The sequence below is a fragment of the Nothoprocta perdicaria genome, unplaced genomic scaffold (genome assembly GCF_003342845.1).
Source record: "Nothoprocta perdicaria isolate Ctin4 unplaced genomic scaffold, notPer1 scaffold_110, whole genome shotgun sequence".
In the NCBI taxonomy this organism is placed as follows: Eukaryota; Metazoa; Chordata; class Aves; order Tinamiformes; family Tinamidae; genus Nothoprocta; species Nothoprocta perdicaria.
In genome coordinates, this window is record NW_020454206.1 from 1,814,049 (window position 1) to 1,831,801 (window position 17,753).

The 17,753-nt window shown below is 42.0% G+C and overlaps 1 protein-coding gene across 1 annotated transcript in view; it reads left to right on the forward strand.

Moving 5' to 3' along the window:
* WDFY4 (WDFY family member 4) overlaps positions 1-17,753 on the forward strand; it is a 103,229-nt gene that overhangs the window by 51,384 nt on the left and 34,092 nt on the right. Inside the window, exons 39-43 of the mRNA XM_026050535.1 lie at positions 6,554-6,631; positions 7,179-7,382; positions 7,775-7,826; positions 9,189-9,355; positions 17,223-17,371. Coding sequence (XP_025906320.1) covers positions 6,554-6,631; positions 7,179-7,382; positions 7,775-7,826; positions 9,189-9,355; positions 17,223-17,371 — 650 coding nt within the window. The remainder of the gene's footprint in view (positions 1-6,553; positions 6,632-7,178; positions 7,383-7,774; positions 7,827-9,188; positions 9,356-17,222; positions 17,372-17,753) is intronic.

Here is a 17,753-nt window from a genome sequence, read left to right on the forward strand (position 1 = left end):
TTTTTCTCATTATGTTTGCTATTCCCCAGCCAAGTGGCAATGCCAGGAATGCATCCATGATCCTTAGGAGCAGTTGGCACTGTGCATTAGCCTCCTAGCGTGTTGAGGCACAAAGCTTACATGTAGCACTTAACTGCTGGAACTACAGTCTGTTGAAAAGCTAAATGAATTTTGGCAAAGTAACAATAAAATCCACATGGTGATGACAATGTTGAGATTCATAAGAGCCTGCAAACAGCCCTTAGTGTGAGAGTCCGTGCTAAGGACTAGGACAAAGTGCTTTGATCTGCTAAGTAAAACATTATCTGCCTTAGCTTAATATTTATTACTTGGTGGCTAATGAGACAACTTTTCTTTTTGTGTTGAACTTACAGGCTTTCTAATGCACAGTCAATTACTTGAAATGCAATTTGGGCACAAATTGGGTGGCTTATCATGTGCAGAGGGTAGGAGAATACCTGGCCTCAGATTTACCATCCCTGTCGGCTTTAATACCAGTGGCAGACTTGGTTGTTGCTGCAGGTGATGACTGCTTCGTTCCTTGTAGCTGAACACAACAGGGTTGGTGAGAGGGGAGACCTCAGGCAAGTCTATTAGCTGAGTGTAACTCTCAGTTTCTTCTCTATAAAACAGCCATGTCAGCTGTAACCCTAACCTCTACTTGTGGGGCTGGTTAAAAAGAAGCAGTTGGTCTATTTTCCACAATCTAGCAGGAAAGAAAGAAGAAATATTGGGGGGAAATTCTGGTTACATGTTTGGAAAAAAAAAAAGATATGACAACTAAAGTGGATATGACAGGATAGTTTTCACACCTCAAAAAGACTCAAAATATCCTGCTGTCAATCTAGCTCCTGATGCCAGTCTAGCTCTGTAACTATTTAAATCTTAGCAGTTCAGGAATTTTCAGTTTAAAATATTTTTGGGTTTAGATGCTGATTGCAGAAATAAATCTCTTTAGTGAGAAAATCTCTCCCCACACTGTCGGTGATGGGAGATTTTGCTCTTGCCAAGAGAGCGCAGAACAGAGGACAGAGCTGGGATACGGGGCTGCCATGAAGGGCAAAGCGCCACCCCACAGGCAGATGCCATTTAATGTCGAACTACTGGGAAATAGATAACTGGGTAAAACTAAACAATTCACCCTTGGTAAAATGGCATTTTTCTCAGAATATTTTCATTAAAATGCAGCCTTTCTGTTTGGTTCCAAATGAGAAAAGTCATGTAACTAATAAACTTACCTTAATATCACATGTGATTTTTCTCATTATAATGATTCTAATTATCTGTTAACAAATTTTGTACTCGTCTCTTACTGAGGTTTTAAGCATGTTTAGCTGCTCTTGTTAAAACGTCTAAGTATTGCATGGCTATCTGTGTGTTTATATCTTAAATGCTGGAATAAAAGGCAAATATGACCCTGCAGTAAAAGATTATGTAAAAGCTGCAGAAGAAACAATACTGAAGAGAAGGCAGTTTCATTCATACTTGGCTTCTGCAGTGGAAGTCGAGTCTGACAATACCACTGAAAAGGTATTTTGCCTGTAAATCTCCTTTACTTGAGATATCAACTCTCAGACAATATGTTGGGATAGTTTCACTCCTAGTCTCATGCTCTTTCATAAGTATGGCTATAAATGATCACACTAGGCCAACCGAGTTGTAGTCATCTTTGTGCTTTTTAGGAATGGGAGCTAGAGGTTTGGTATTTATTTTCTGTGAACATACTGTAGGAAATTCCTAGCGTATTGCATTACCTAAGTGTAAGTATACACCTAAATATGATATGACTCCTCCCTGATTTCTTATATTGGGGCATCCTCAGTTTATGAGGCTATGCACAGCCTCTTTGCCCCAGTGTATTGAAGTGTATTGAAAGACACTTATTGCTATTTACATGCACTTTCTGTGTCCCTAAGAGAAATTTAGCAGCTGTTTTGTTTTCTGCCATGTCCATAGAGTCTTTTTAAAAACCTAGTGATTGATCTGGTTGCAACTATGTAGAGAAAAACATTTCCATACAGATTTGAGAGCGCCGGGTTGGGAAGAATAAGGGAGGGTGACTTTTCCAACAATATGAGATCTAATTATCTGTCAAATCAACTATATCAGAATATAATGTAGTGAATGTTCTTCAGAACATCAGAATGTAATGGAATGAATGCAAAGAGACTCATGGTCAAGGAAACTCACTTGTTTTGATGTCCTTGTCTGCAAACTAGGAATAAAGACAAACAACTTCTTCAAAAGGGCCTCTAAGATGTGCTCATGACAAGTACTCTACAAGAATCTATATTTTTTGTTACAGCTGTAATGATATGTGAATAATCTTACTTATTTAGCTCAGAACAACTGAAGTAGCAGATGAATATCACCCATTCTAGTCCTCATCAACAGATGACTTTGAACACAAAGTTCAAAACAGGCCCCTGGGCGTTCTCACTCTCACCTGTGGGGCTACACACTTTGTTTGGGCTGGTATACTTGGCCCTGGGGGACCTGGGTGCATTTGAAGTCCTTCCTTTGGCACTTTCATGTCCAAAAATATATTTTTTCAACTTTATTAGGAGCTTTGGCACATACATGTGAGGGTATTCTGAAGGTACAGTACAGGGGAATATAATGCACCCAAAGAAGTCCAAAAGTTTGGCACTCAAGTGGTGTAATGTTTCCTTGGGAAAGATCTGTGGCACATCTGGTGTCTGTATGAGTTTGTTATGGCAAGCCTGAACATTTATGGAAGGCAGGAGTGTTAAGTGATATATTTAAAAAGAAAAAGTAAAATCAGGCATACAGCATTCCAAAGCTCAAGAAAGATTTGTTAAGTCACACCTCTTAACTTTTTTTCCTCCTTTTAAATCTTTTTTTAATTGCAAACAGCCCTTTAATTCCTTTATTTTAAAGAAATTGTGGCAAATGTAGTTTCTGGATTTTTTTCTTTTTTTTTGGCATATGTGTTTGCCAACATTTTTCTCCTTGCTTGTTTTACCTTTTTCCCCAGTTCTTTAATCACTTTCTTGTTTATTTGATTTTCTTGTTTTTTTTTTTTAATAGGAAAATAGCTTATAAATTCCCTCATGTTTTCAGGCTGTAAATATTGGTTGGAGAATCTGAGACAGCAAAATGGTCTGATTCTACCTAGAAGTAAAGTGGCTCAGCTGTGAAAGACTTAAAAGCATGGCACCATGCTCCACCTGTGAGGCCAAGATAGCTCAATATGGCCTCTTCATCTGATATGTCTTAAATGTTTTATTTCTTGCATTGACACCTACTTTTCTGTAGATGACACCCCAACCTTATATTATGCCATATAGCATTAACAGTTATCAAAGTCAGCATATGTCTTATATAAATATTGTAGTGTGATACTGCTTAATCTGTTGCATGAACTAGTGCCATTTCAAAGGACAACCATCTACAATGTGTGCTCTTTAAAGAAATTGTTTCTAAGGAGGTCACAGCAAAGTTTGCACTAGCTGTTTATTCAACAGTACAATACAGTGAAGTGATTCTAATTGAACATTACTCTGTATCGAATACTTCCTTCTGGTGATGGTTTGTTCTGTCACAGTGATCCCAAGTGATCCCAACTCTTCGTTCTGTTTTGCAAGCGTTTTTTGTAGGGATGATCATCTTGGAAATGGCTACCTGTAGCTCTTTTCAAAGCCTAAGTGGGCACTCTTCAGTTAACCAGAAGTAGCTAGCAGATTTTTCCCTCTTAGGACTCTGCTTGTGTTTCAGAGTGTTGGAATCAGGTCAGAGAAGCTCGTGAGAATCTTTCCATGTGGGCTTTGACCTTAGGGGTCTGATCAGTGACCATGGCTGAAATACAAGCTATGAACAGCTTTGAAACAGCTGCCAGTAGAGCACTGGCCTGAACAGCCTGTGGGTATCTGTAATTTTTGCTAATACATGGATAAATCTGTTGTTTTTTCTGGATGGCTTTTACTCTGTGTCCACATGAAGCTGGACTTGGCTCTCCTCTTCTACTGAGTCTGGCTCAACAGCACAGAGATGCTATTGCTTTCTAGGTCAGTCTTTATGAGAGTTTTATATGAATTATGGAATAGTTTTGTGAGGCTACAACTGTGATTACAGGTTTAATGATGCTTTAAACAAACAAAAATGTAATGACTTTCATCAGTGTAAAACAGGGGCTTCCTGCAGGGAAACACCAATAAATGGGACTTCGCGGCAGGGGTACGGACCTGGCTGGCAGCCAGCAGTAATCGGCTCACCATGTAGACCTTGGGTGTTAACTTAATTATAGCAAAGTGCAAGCAGCAGCTAGACAGTTTGCTGTGAGGAATCACTGTCTGCAAGGCACAAAGTCCATGCATTTAAAAGTTGCCCATCTGATCCATGGCTTTAGGTAGTGAGAGGCTGGGACTTTCATGGCAAGCTCTTATTGACCTCAAAATCATCTTCAAGTAAGGTAGCATCCTCCCTGCATGTGTTAGGCTGGCATATGGAATGGTTATTTGTGCTTATGTGGGAATAACCTGGGATTCTTTGTAATTTGGTGGTGATAAGGAGCATCATCCTGAGTCAGGATACCATGCACTTTACCTCAGGAGAAAAAAAAAGCTCCTCTTTCAGAGAGCTTTTAGCTTGAAGGATGCTGATTCTGACCCCATGCAACATGTTCCAGGTGTCCCTACTTGAGCAGGTGGGTTGGCTTGGAGGACCTCTAAACGTCCCTTCCAACCTCAATCATTTTGTGATATTGAAGCAAATACATTGGAAAAGTGGAAAAAAATGACATCTGGTAGTTGTATTAGGATAGCTAGAAACTTTCTGCAGGAAAGATCCTGTTAGACAGGAGATCTTTTACTTGTGACTGTGCCAGTATGATAGTCTTAGTACTGAACTCTAAGAGCTACTTTGTCAGCATTGCATATGAAGGGATGTGGAGCTGGGTGGGATATGGATGGAACAGTTATCCTCATCCTTCCATAGAAACATGTGAGAGGACTCTGTAGAATATCTGTACAACAGTTCTGGAAGTATTAGCCTGTTAAAGCTGGATCCTGAGGTGGTTCTTCAGCAGTCTGTATGCAATAGATGAAACAAACTGTTAATTTATTTTGCAGTTGCTCATTTCTTCAGCACAGACCTTTTGGAGATGCTTTATGTCTCTGGTCAGGCCAAAAATATCACAAGAACAAATGCTTTGCTTAAAGTCTCTTTGGGACCTGGAAACTCAGATGTCTGGGAGAAAGGGGGAGTTAACCCAGCCTTTTCCAAGGTGGAAGCTTCTCTTTGATATAACAGGTGATTTGAGGAATTAGTATGATAATAAATATTCTGGATGTGACTTTGTTCTTACTTGCGTTGTGTTAGTTTGGCACCTGGATGTTTCTGTGGAGTTTAATGATATTTCTGCAAACCTTTTGGAAAATAAGGCTCAGATGGGAATTGTTGGACCAGTTTCTCTGGTTTGCATTGTGTAAAGGTCTTGGTTGTGTGAAACTTGTCACCCTGAATCTGTAAAAATTTGGCTTCACGAAGCAGGTGAGAGGACAAGTAAACCATTTTATTTCTCTATCCCCTGGATTTGGGGATCCCATCATACTGAGCGTTTGTTCGTGACCTTAGCCCGTGTACCTCTGAGGTTAGTATTACACTGCTTGTTTTATGGTTGGAGAAGTAGAACTCCTGAGGAATTGCACATCTTGCTGAAAATCATGTAACAGGCTGTTGGCAGATGTGGAGTGCAGCTGAATCTCTTGACAGCAATTCATCAGCATCTTGGACTTGCTCAGAGACCCTTTTCCTGATGAAGTGTATGACTGTTACATTGGTTTGCTGTCCCAAGGGTCTAATGCATCCTGGAAGGAATGGTGGCCAGAAAGCCCTGCCAGACAGCTTTGGGAGACCTGCATTTCCAGAGGTATCTGAGTAGCACTGGGGTTTACACCATGTCCGTGCTGTATAGCAGAGCAGAAACAGTCTGTGTTTGGCACAGCTCTCCAAACTTCCACAAGGCAGCACATCTCTGCATCATGTCCCTGTTAAGCAGTGTGTTTACACCCCTGTTGCCAGTGGACTTAGGCTCCCAAATCTGAAAGATGGTTTTAGAAACGATTGATTTCCTGTGTACGAAGGGGAACTCTGACCGCTGTTTTGTGTGCACTTTCTGTTAATACAACAAGGGCCAAGATTAGAGTTGCCAGCTGTGGATCATGGCCTGGGCTTGGGGGTCTACAAAAGATAATTGCCTGTGGTACCAAGTAATTCCCTTCCAAAAGAAGGACTTTTTAGAATCTTATTTACTGTTCTCTTTTTCCTTCTGAGCAATTACACTGATGGCTATTGGTTGAGGTCATGGATATATTTAGTTGGTATAAGTGTGCAAATTGCTCTCAGGTGTTCTTTTCAACCAACAAGATTGCCTTACCACTGAGTCATCTGGAGCCTGATGGCTCATAGACGCAGCCCGTATTACCTAATTATCCTTGCAAAGGGATAAGAATAATTAATGCTTACTTCTGCTCCTCACAGAGCTTACACCTGCAGCATCTGGTATTTGTATGTGTTCTCCTGTTTCTTCTAGGGATTTGTGTCGTGTATGGAAAGATACCGAAGAAGTGGGCAGGAACTGTATGCTGCATTGTATAAGAATCATGTACAGGTAAAGAACAGCAATGTTGTGTGATGTGTCTGTTTGGAAGAGTGTCCTTTTGCACTGCCAAAGGATCAGGCATTTCAAATGTGAGATGAACAAAATGCCAATAATAGGTGTAGTGGAAATTCTTGGCCAAATATAGGTAAAAAGTAGTAAGCCAGTACTCATTGCTGGCCTCACCACTGAAATGCAATGTGCTTCACTTTATTTTTCAAGTTCTGTTTATTTTTAATAAATTAATCCACTTAGTGGTGGATTCTGCCTTCTTTCTACAGTACAAATTCTCAAGACTCAAGTTCATAGGGTATAAAATCTCCCATGCACGTTTCTGTTTCAAAATTGGCCATCAGGGACCAACAAGTTTTTCATTCTTAGAAATACTCAGTTCTCTTGCCTTAGGATTGATGTTTTAAGGGCCCCTCTCTCTTCCAGTGAACATATTTGTTGTCATTTGGCTTTCCAGGTGAACCTCTTGAATTTTAAGTCTATTGGAAAAAAAAAATCCTTTTGAAGGAGGTATGCAGGAGTGACACAAAATTGTTCTGTCCCACAGATGCTGCAGTGTGGTTACAGCAAAGCAGCCAAGGATTGGGTGATAATTGAGGAACAGCTTTTCCACAGAAAGGGTCCGTGGGGGAATGCGTCATGGTCCTCAGAGCCACAGTGGATTCTTGACTTGTATGAAGGACCGGCACGAATGAGGAGGAGGATCCAGCGTGCAAGCTCTAGAGCAGCAATGAGACAAATGAGGAGTGAGGTAGGAAGCATTTGAAGGAAGTGCCCAAATCTGCAATTTTTGCCACTCAGGACATTGTCCTTCCTCTTCTGATCATCTGACCCTCAATATGTTGCTCTGTATGTGAGGAAACCACTGCACCCATCTGTTTTCAAGGAAGCTGATGGGATTTTATTTTTATCCTGTAACTGACTTCATTCAGGGTGGTCATTAATAATAAAAAAAAAAAAAAAGTCACTTCCTTTGCTTAGATGGTGACTGATTCCTACGTTTAATTGTTACTTTGGTCTTTTCAAATGTTTGACTCTCCAGTGCATTTATTTGCAATATAGTTCTAACTCTGTGTAGTAGTCTGTGAAAAGGTTCTACCTGTCTGCATATTTCACACTGGTCACATCTGTTCTTTTTCTCAGATTCTACTAGCAAACAGAAATCAATCATCCCTCAGTGTTGAAGAAAATCCAGGTAAAACTTTAAGACTAAATCTCATGGTAGAAGAGGGTGGCCATACAGAACCAAAGAAAGAGCTGAAATTAGTGGATGGAGCTCTGGGTTGGAATTTAGGCTAGGGAGAAAAAAATTAGCGTTCTGGTTTAAAAGGTTGCTTGAAAATTTTTGGAAAAGAGTGATGAAATTGTTCAGGTGGTATGTCAACTGTTTTCAGAGTTTTTTTTCTCATGTTGCCCCTGGAAAGTTCTGGAAGGAAAAAAAAAAATGAAAATAAAAATTAAAGAAAAACTATTATAGAGAGAGGGTTACGTTAAGCATATAGCAAGTTGTTTAACTGCAGGAGAAGTGTAGACTCTCCACTTGTGGCTGCTTTTAATTCTACCTTTAAAACAGTATTTAAAACCAGATGATTAACTCGCACAAATCATAATAGGAAATGCTGACCTTTCAAGAATATGGATAAATTAGTACAGAGTGGGAAGAAAGAAAAATAATATATATTGTTTTTCAGGGTTAAAAGTAGAAACATTTTTCCAAATACAATTTTCATTTTCCAAGGCATTCTTTATTACATGAGATGAAAAGAATGAAAGAAGAATTGAAATGTGAAATATGATAGAAAAGGGAAATATTTGAGTTCAGTAAGTGTGAGCCAAGTGTCAGGCTATTTCAGCCACCATTGTGGCTCCTCCAAGTGAAGCTCCTAATGTGCACTGGAGCACTTGCAGTACAGTTATCCTTTTACTGTGATATGTTCTGGGAACTGAGGATCCTTTCTTATAAGTCCTTTGTTCTAGGCTTTGTGCAAAACCAAACACTGTGATCTTCCCATTGAATGTTGCAGTATGCATAAAAGGCAAAAGGGAAAATTCATCATAGTTGTACTGTATGTTTGTATAGCACCTCCTGTATCTGCAAAAGTGGGAGCGCAGCTTGGGCAAGTCCTCACTGGATTGTCTCTCCTTATTTTTTTAAAGCCCTCCTCATTGTATGTCATCAAAAGACTAACACTTTCAGTTCTTCCAAATTTTGTCAGAATATTTTGAACAGTCTGTTTTCTAGTTACTTGCATATTATCTAATCAGCCCATTTTAGTGCAAAATTGGAAATAAATTCATTTGAGCAGTATGCATGAATCTCCAGTAATTGTAACAAGTTGATTTAAATTATGACTGAGTGTGTGGACCTCTTTTTAGTTCCCTGAACTAAGTAGTCTTCTGCAGCAGTCAGGGATTTTACTACTTTCTTCCGTGGATTTTGCAGATGAAAAAATGCTGTTTCCCAAGATAGAACAGATTGGGTGAAAGTATAAATTGCAAATGCTTTTGATGTCATCCTGCTGTCACTAAAACTGTGATCTCTTTCCTGTTGATATAGGAGAGCTGATGTTAAATGGAGCAGAAAGGGAGATGGATGAGAAGGGAATCGATTGTAACCAGCTAACGTTCTTCCCTGCCCTGCATGAAAGTTTCCATTCGGAAGACTTCTTGGAGCTGTGTGTGGAGAGACAGATTATATTGCAGGAGTTTGCAGACAGTGAAAAGGTACTAACTAAGATGAGCTGTAGAACTGTTTTTGGAGAGAAAGCCTTTTAGAGGGGGAGTTGGATGTGGAGGCCGGTCCAGTTTACATTTTGAATCAGGTGGATTCCATCTATAGTAAGTGTCAGTTTATTTCCTTAGTGCACTTCCAATTTTTCAGTCTCTGCAAACTCGTATGGAGACTTGTTCTAGAAGAGCGTATAACACTAACCCTTTGAGGCAACTGCAAAAGTGTTGGGCTTGTGTCCAAGGGCTTCTATTACCTGAAATACAGTATCTTCAGGTTTTGCTTAAGCCATGGCAAATTCTGAAAACCTGAGCTTCCTACACTGTTTCATCACAGGAGCAGCCTGGATTTAGTTGATTTATCTCTGGAAGTGTGTGAGAGCTTGAGTAGGTGCTAATTCAATGACATTTAATATCTTTTCACGATGAATGCCAATGTTTTCTTTCTCTCTTTTCATGCCCTGCTCTTCTCCAGCTCCCCATGAGCAGTGGACAGACGCAAAACCCACAGAGACCCTCCTTGCATCATTTTCATCTAGAACTTCTGTAGCATCTCCTCTAGTCAAAACAGCACTGGTACTTCCTTGCTCTTGTACTTGCCTTGGATATGCACTGGATGTTGGATATACACTGCACATATCTGTTTCCCTTGGGATCTTGGGGGATGGTCGTGAAGAGCAGACCTGGCCTCATTGTGTGATCTTTTAAAATGTACCTTTTTCTTCCAATGACCTCTTTGTCCCTGGTGGCCCAAGAATTAGTATCCATGATGGAGGGCAAGGCTTAAACTTGAAGCATATGAATTTGGCTCTCATCGTGCTTTGACTGCATGTAGATATAGAAATAGATATTTTATTTTCACATCTCAATATCACTGCGGAATTTTGTCATTTTGCCAGTGTCCAGGGATTCTATTCTTGTTCTTGTGCATGATATTTTCCTCATGCTATGAGAGCTGTCGGTATTCTAGATGTCTACATAAGCAAGTTAATTCCCCTGACCCTCCTTCTTGTCATACCTCTCCCCATCACACACATGCGTGGCTATGAGACATGTTTTCTGCGTGCTGATCTCCTTTTGAGCCTTCAGGCGCTCTGTCTCTCCTCCATGTAACTCCACAGGAAGCCGTCAAAAATGCTGGACGTGTTTTGATTCCAGCAGCAGTCACGGTGTTGCTGAGCTGACAGGAGTATTAAGGCAGGCAGTGGGGGGTGACATTAGCTGTCCCGCGCTCACTTAGCGCGCTGCGGTCCTGCCCTGTGAATGGCAGCCTCGCGAGCTGGCTGCGCTTCCACCAGGCAGCTGGAACCAGCCTACCCACTGCACTGCTCGGAGAAGCCCTCGCAGTGCTTTGGCAGCTGCCAGCTGGATTCCTGGAACATTGGGACAGCCCCTGTCTGGAAAGTGGTTGTTGCTTTATAATGTCACCCACTTCTGGTTTGGGTTTTTTATTTTTTATTTTTTTGGGTTAGCATTAAATGGGCATCTCTGCACATATTCAGATATGTGAAATGGCTTTGTGTAGCCGTTATCAAATTGAATGTTAGTGACTTTTTCTGTTAGCTCTGCGTCCATTTCCATCAAATTAAATCAGGAGAACAAGGGTGCAGGTGGGGTATATTCTTGCTAATATCGTATGATCATTTGTTTCATCTTGCTTGCAGAATACAGTGTAAAACCTTTCTATGCATTGCTGTGCAGTACTATATGCTCTGTCTGCACAGTCCTGTTTTTTCTAGGATATCCATCCCATTATTTTCCCCTATGAAGTGAATTTTCAGTATTCTCAGTCCTATCCTATTTTCTTTTCTCAAAGTCTTGGTCTGTCCTTTGAAGGTACCCTATTCCAGAGATTGTGTCATATGCAGTCATTCAAGGCTTGGTACTCTTCTTTACCTGTTTCTTTACCTGCTCTGCACCAGTTTCCCCCAGTCTTCCATAAGCTTTTAATGATCTGCTGGTCCCAGATCCCAAATGCAGTGCTGGTGAAATGTAAAATATAAAGGCTCATTGTTGTGTTTTGGCTATGGTTGTAGATTAGAAAGAGATGGATAATACGAGAGGAGCTGGAGACAGAGAGAGGTTATGTGCATGTGATATGGGATGATGTTACACAGCATGTGCTTCTGCAGAATTGTGCAATAGAAATGCAAATACAAACCTCTCCTGCCCTAATATATCAACTTGCCAACCAAAAGCCAAGTCCAGCCCTTTAAATAACCCTGGATTACTAGCAGAGACAGGGAAATTGGATTCCTCTGTCTGTAACCTGAGAACCCAACTGTGAGATTTCTTCTCTAATCTTTACCAGCCTGAAGTATTCCTGCCAAATTGTTACTGTGCAGTTAGCATGTTACAGATGGAGAAGGTGTGGGAGGCCTGGGGAGTGATTTTTGGTGTAGAAATTCTGTATTTTGAAGCAAAGTAAAGCTCTGGCTGCCAGCAAGTCATTTGAGCTGGTAAGAAATCCAAGCAGCTGGGGTAATGAATCTAAAGTTAACAAGGGGGCATGGGCTAGCAGCAATCTGGGCACAATGCCTTTCTTAAAGGAGGGGCCAGGGGGAGCACAGGAGATGCCAAGGACGATAATAGCAGAAATCAGTTAAAGAGGGAGTGGGATGCCTGGCTGGAGAAAGGTTGCTCGTTGAAGAGCAGGTACAGCTGAAGGAGGGAGCTGCTGTAAAGTTCTGCATCGGGTACAGGTGGAGCTGCCCCGTTCTGCACCTGCTTGGCAGAGCCCGTGTGTTTAGGGCCATTGCACACATAGGTCCCAGTAGCACAAGGCATTGAGGCAGGGTGTTTGCACAGGAGGGCTGTTAGAGTTGATCCCAGTGTAAGGATGCAGCAACAAAGAATTTAACCTGTGCTGAGGTTCAGCAGGCACAGGGACTAGCTGTTGTGATCTAAGCAGAGGGTATGAAGGGCACTAACCTTCATATCCTCTTTGGGGCAGTCAGTTTCTCTTCTCTGTGCCTCATTTTTTCCCTCCTTTTCCATGCTGTGCGACCTAGGATTGTAACAGCTGCCCCGCTGCAGGAATAAGCAGTGCTGAGCATTGAGAGTTAGCAATGCACTTCCAGCCTGGAGCACCCAAAGAAGGCAGGGAGCCCCTTCCCCAGCCCCACTGTCACAGCACAGTGAGAAACTAGGTAGGTGCCAAGGGCAGTCATGCTGCAAGTGTCCTGTAAAACCCAGAGTACCTTCAGCCAGATCTCAGCTCTCCTGGATGTGCTCCTTCCCTATGACACTTAGTGCTCCAGATTCCTCTGTCCCTCTCTCCTCCTCACCTCCCCCAGCTGTTGCTGCTCTTTCTTGGATGCTCACCTTGATGAGGAACATCTTTGACCTTTAAGGCAGTAGCTGCTATTTGGACCTCTGCAGAGCTCCTGCCACCCTCTGTGGCCCTGACTGCCACCTCTAGCTGGCACAGCTGATCCCCAAACTGTCCCTTTCTGTACAGAGATGCAGTGTGTGGGGGGAGAGAGGGGAGCAAGCAGTCTTTGCTGTAGTTATTCCTGAGAGTCATGGGAACTGTGGGAAGGGCATGAACTTGAGTGAACTGACCTAAGGGGGAGATTTAAAGGCTCACATTAGTTTTTGGCAGCATTTTCTGTTTGAGAGGAGCCTGGAGTGAGACAGAGACGTCTGGGTGTGCAAGAGGTATGAGCACAGGCCTATTAGAACTGGCTTCCAGATGCTATCATCAGCTAAGGGATGCCAGCCTCTCAGGCTGGCGATGGGCCGGGACAGATGGCAGCTTCCAACATGGAAAACAAGGACAAAGAGCAGTCCCTGTGCCCATGGCCGTATACAAGGCAGGAACCTTTTTCTACAAATGTCTGATTGACATTGTCTGAATGTTCTCTTCCCAAATGTCTGATACCCTTTCCCTGCAGCATTTGCAGAATTTTAAAACGTGACATTTGAGTAAGCATTGAAGGAACACATCCTGCTCCAATAGGTGCTGTGAAGGGAACCTACTGGCTAGTTGTGCCAAAAAAAAAAAAAAAAAAAAGGCATTCTGGATCTTTCAAAACGAGTTTGTGACTTCAGACCTTGTCCCTGTTGTCCCTGTTTCTGTGTTGATTGCATTGGTTTCATTCAAGGCCCAGCAAAAGAAATTTGAACTGAGGTTTGTGACAGCTCAGGCATGGCCAAACTTGACCCTAGAGCCCCTACCACTAAAGACTAGGTCAAGCAGATTTAATTTCCTTTGGTCATTGAGCAGCTGGGGAGGCTGAAGCAGCCTGTCATGTATTCTTAAGCAGTGATTAATGGGACGCGTGTGCCGCAGTTTCAAAGTAAGCTGACTCTAACAACAAGTAAACTAAGAGACATCCCAGGAGGGCTTTGTGATTGGCATGGAGGCATGGGCCTGCAGGCTTCTCTCTTACACCAATAACATGTATCTGTTTCCCTAACAGCATAGGAAAGCAACTTGTTTGTTTCACATACTTGTAGTCATTTTAAAGTCTGTGGCCCTAAATGACATTGGCCCAATTTGATTGACAAGTCCTTTGTAGCTCACACGGTCTGGGATCCTTGATGCACGACAGAAAGAGTAGAAAGAGTATAGGACTACAGGTTTCCTCTTTGTGCTTCCCAATATGGCATTATCTGAACATCTTGCTTTTATGAATACCATATAAGCTTTGTAACTTTTGCTTTCTGAGCAAGAGAGGGCTGTGAGTAGCTATAGAGAAATGCAAGATGTGGCAGCAAGGAGGAGGAAGGGACTTGAATTCAGGAAGTCCCTAAGGCACTGATTGCTGAGCAGGTACATTAAGAGTAAAAATCGTTCCATCTGTAGCATGTTTCTTATACTCTTTCCTTAAACTTTCGTTGTTGAGATGCAGGATGGCTGTTAGATACATGAATGAGTCTGCAATAGCCATTCTTGCGTTCTCATTCTGTGAAATGTTGTGCTCAGGAGGTTGTGTGATGAGGAAGAGTGGTCTGGTGACAAGGTTTTGTGATTTTTTTTTTTTGTGTTGTATTTTTTGCTTGGAGGAGCGCTATTATGCTACTAGAATTGGTAGGAGCATGTGGTACTCAGTTTTTTGAAAATTCTGCAAGGGCTATTTGTATCTCTGGACATGAAATTCCTTTGGAAATGTGGCTGCTCAGTTCCAGTGCAGGTGTGCTTTTATGCCTGATCATTCCAATGCAACCAGATGCAGTTAAAAACAACTATTCTCAAAAAATAAGAAAGAAAAAAAAAGATAAGCCTCTAGCTTTAATTCCTTCATCCATCTGAATTAACACAGCAATCAAGAGAAGCAAGGCCTTAGGCAATATCTTAGAAGGTAATTATTCAATTATTTTCTGTCACCTTAGCATCATTGATTAATGATTCCAGTAGCTGATAAACTGCCTTCTCTTCTATTTCAACAGAAAAGGAAAGATTTTATTTAATCTATGGTAATTTCAGGCTGACTGGTGTTTCAGGTCAAGACCCTGTAGGTACAAGACTGTCCTGGTGGGGGTTCTCTAATACACCTCTTTGTCAGAATTTTATTAGTCACTTGTAATAAAATGAAGCCTGTACTCTAAATAGGAAGGACTGACTCAGCCCATGGGCTCTGCTGTTTCTTAACAATTTAATTCTGTTGGGAGTGATAATATGAAATGAAGAAATGGGTTTGATACTGGTTCCTGCTACTGGATTGGCAGTGTGGGAGGCAGCATATATTTGGGCTTAGAGTTTAAGAAAGAGGTAGGTGCTTTTTCTCATTTTCCCAACCCCTCCTGTTTTGCAGGTCTATTAGTGTGTCCCAGTCCTGCCACGAATGCAGTCCCAGAGTCCAGACCATGCCCATAGTCACCAGCAGGCCCCCTTGACAATCCATGTGCCTCTCAGACACATGCACATGATCCCTGGCATGCCTAGTTTGAATTTCTCACTTGGGCAGTGTTTCCAGTACAGCTCGGAGGCTGTGGTGTTGCTGTGCTCCTGCCATGCTCAGGCTCTCTCTCTCAGGCTGATCCGCATACTTTCCGTCTTGCGTGTTGTGCAACCACCTTTATCCAGGACAGCTCCAGGAATTGTAAGATTTGACTCCTGTTGAAAGCTGCAAGGTATCTAGGCTATCAGCTGCAGTTCTTCTGGTGGCATTCAGACTTTGTCATGACATTGACCTGCCCAGGTCTTCCCTGTCTGCCTGTTCTGCTTCCAGCTTGTGCTGTTTTCTAACTGCAGTCAGCTTTATCTCCTACTCTGTGCTTGTCAGTGTGCAGTTCCATACCCTCCATGCAGCTGAAGAGCTGTCACTGCAATGCTTTACCTGGTGGCCCTAACTACATGGTTAGAGAGTCAAACTGCTGGTCAAAGCGACAAATAATAGACAAAGTTACATGGGAGAGCTGAATTCATGCTAGAACTTTTAGCTTACCGTGTCTGTAGTTTGCCCTGCCATTTATATCCATTCCTGTTGGCTCTTTGCTCTTCCTTCTTCATATTCCCTATTGAGTCATGTCCCTGATCCTCTTCTACCTGCTTCACTGTGGGTTTTTTTTGCGCTCTCCATCCCGACCAATTCCCTTTCCCTCGCACTTATTTCTCTATATCTGCTTTTCTTCCTTCTCTGCTTTTGTCTGTCCCTTCTCTCTGCCTTGAGAATGTGCCACTGAACAAAGTAATCATAAAGATAAAGAAAAAGCTGTCAGATCTAAAGGGCTAGGTTGTGTAAACTGGTCTCTCACACAGAAGAGAATTTCCAAAGGTAACTCTTTAGGAGGTCTGGATCTCAACTTTCTGTGCCTATTTAGCTGTCTTACACAGCTGCCTGCTGCTTCAACATTCAGTTACCTTCCATTTGGGAAGAAGGGACCTTTTTGCTATTTAATTACCTCAGGAGGCCCTGTGGTTTGCTAATGTGAGCAGAATCCCTCAGTATGCTCAGTGCAAGCACACACGTCTCTAACCACATAATGGTGTGCAGGCACTCAAGTTCTGAGAGTCCTGTGGTTGGCATGTCTCTGCAGAGACATCCGTTCCCACGGGATCTGCAGGAGAGGTGATTGAGAAAATGCTAGCTTTCTCCTAGAGAAAAAAAAAATGGAGTGAAAAAGGGAGGAAAGGCCAGAGATTTTCTTGTTTTCAATGACTTTTCACAATGGCTGTGAAACCATCCTTCTGTTTCCACCCCATCTAGCTCAACAGGATTAAAAAAAAATATTGTGAAAAGGAATGCTTAATTTGTAACTGTGGAAACAATATTTATTTCAATTATTTATAAATACATTTAATATTTATGTAGATTTTAAATATTGATCAAAATAATAATTGTCCTTAATTCCTATTTCATACAGTTTTCACTCTGGGTTGAATGTAAAAAGGAAAAAAACTTGTAATAGCTTCACCAAGGTATGCTGGTATCCAGGACTGAAAGCTTGCAGGACTGTGTGGCTCTGTTTCAACTGACCTGTGTCAGCCTGTGGATACTTGAGGGTGAAGGCAAGGAAAATTGTGGGTTTCCTTTTGGAGATAAAGTGAAGTAGGAATGAAGGCAGAAAGCAATTAGTTGCTGTGTAAGAGGCAGGAGATTCCACTGAGTATTTGGCAGGATTATGTCAAGTCCTGCTGAAAGTGCTGAATCCCAGGTGTGAGTTACTGAGAAACTTGACAGTTACTGGCTGCTGAACAAAATAGGGATTTGTACAAAAGCTTTAATCACTAGATGGCTGCTTGAAGCCTCCACCTTGTCCCAGCAACATGATTATTTTTGACTGCATCCCTTTAGACCTGCCAGCTGAGATAGCAGCTGGTTCAGTACAAAACATCCTTCAGGATCATTGAGTCTTGTTCTCTGTTACTCACCTGTGTTACCCACTTCTGATTTCAATATTTTTGCTTCCATGCTAGATCACATTCAAATGCTCCGTAGCAGTTGTGCAGGGGCACACGGCACTGGAAGGAGTGCTGCTTTTTGGCAAAGCACACTTTTACATCTGTGAGTGCTTTGTGTTATCCCCACTGGAAGAGGTCTACTGTGCTCGGCACTGCTTGTCCAGGTGAGTTGTTTGTTCCTCGTGGGATGTTGCTTAGTTATCTTTGGTATTGGCGCATGCAACCCTAGGAATTGTACATACTTTGGGAGATGATGAGAAAGACATTAGCAAAGCAAGGAAAGTGCAGTCCTTTCCATCTGTCTGCAGAATGGTTTAGTATAATCAACTGTAGATGTCTGCCCAGGCCTGTTAAGGGGCAACGAAAACTCTAAGCTCCAACAGATGGAGATGATGGGTTCAGTAACACATACGTTGCTTTTTTCCCCAATTCTTTTGAAGTGTTAATGTTTCTTTCTGACGTGCTCCAATTTTTTATTCATGTGGAACAGTCATTACAAGAGCCTTGAGGATCATTGGCTGATAAGTTCTAGTTTATTTCTCCAAG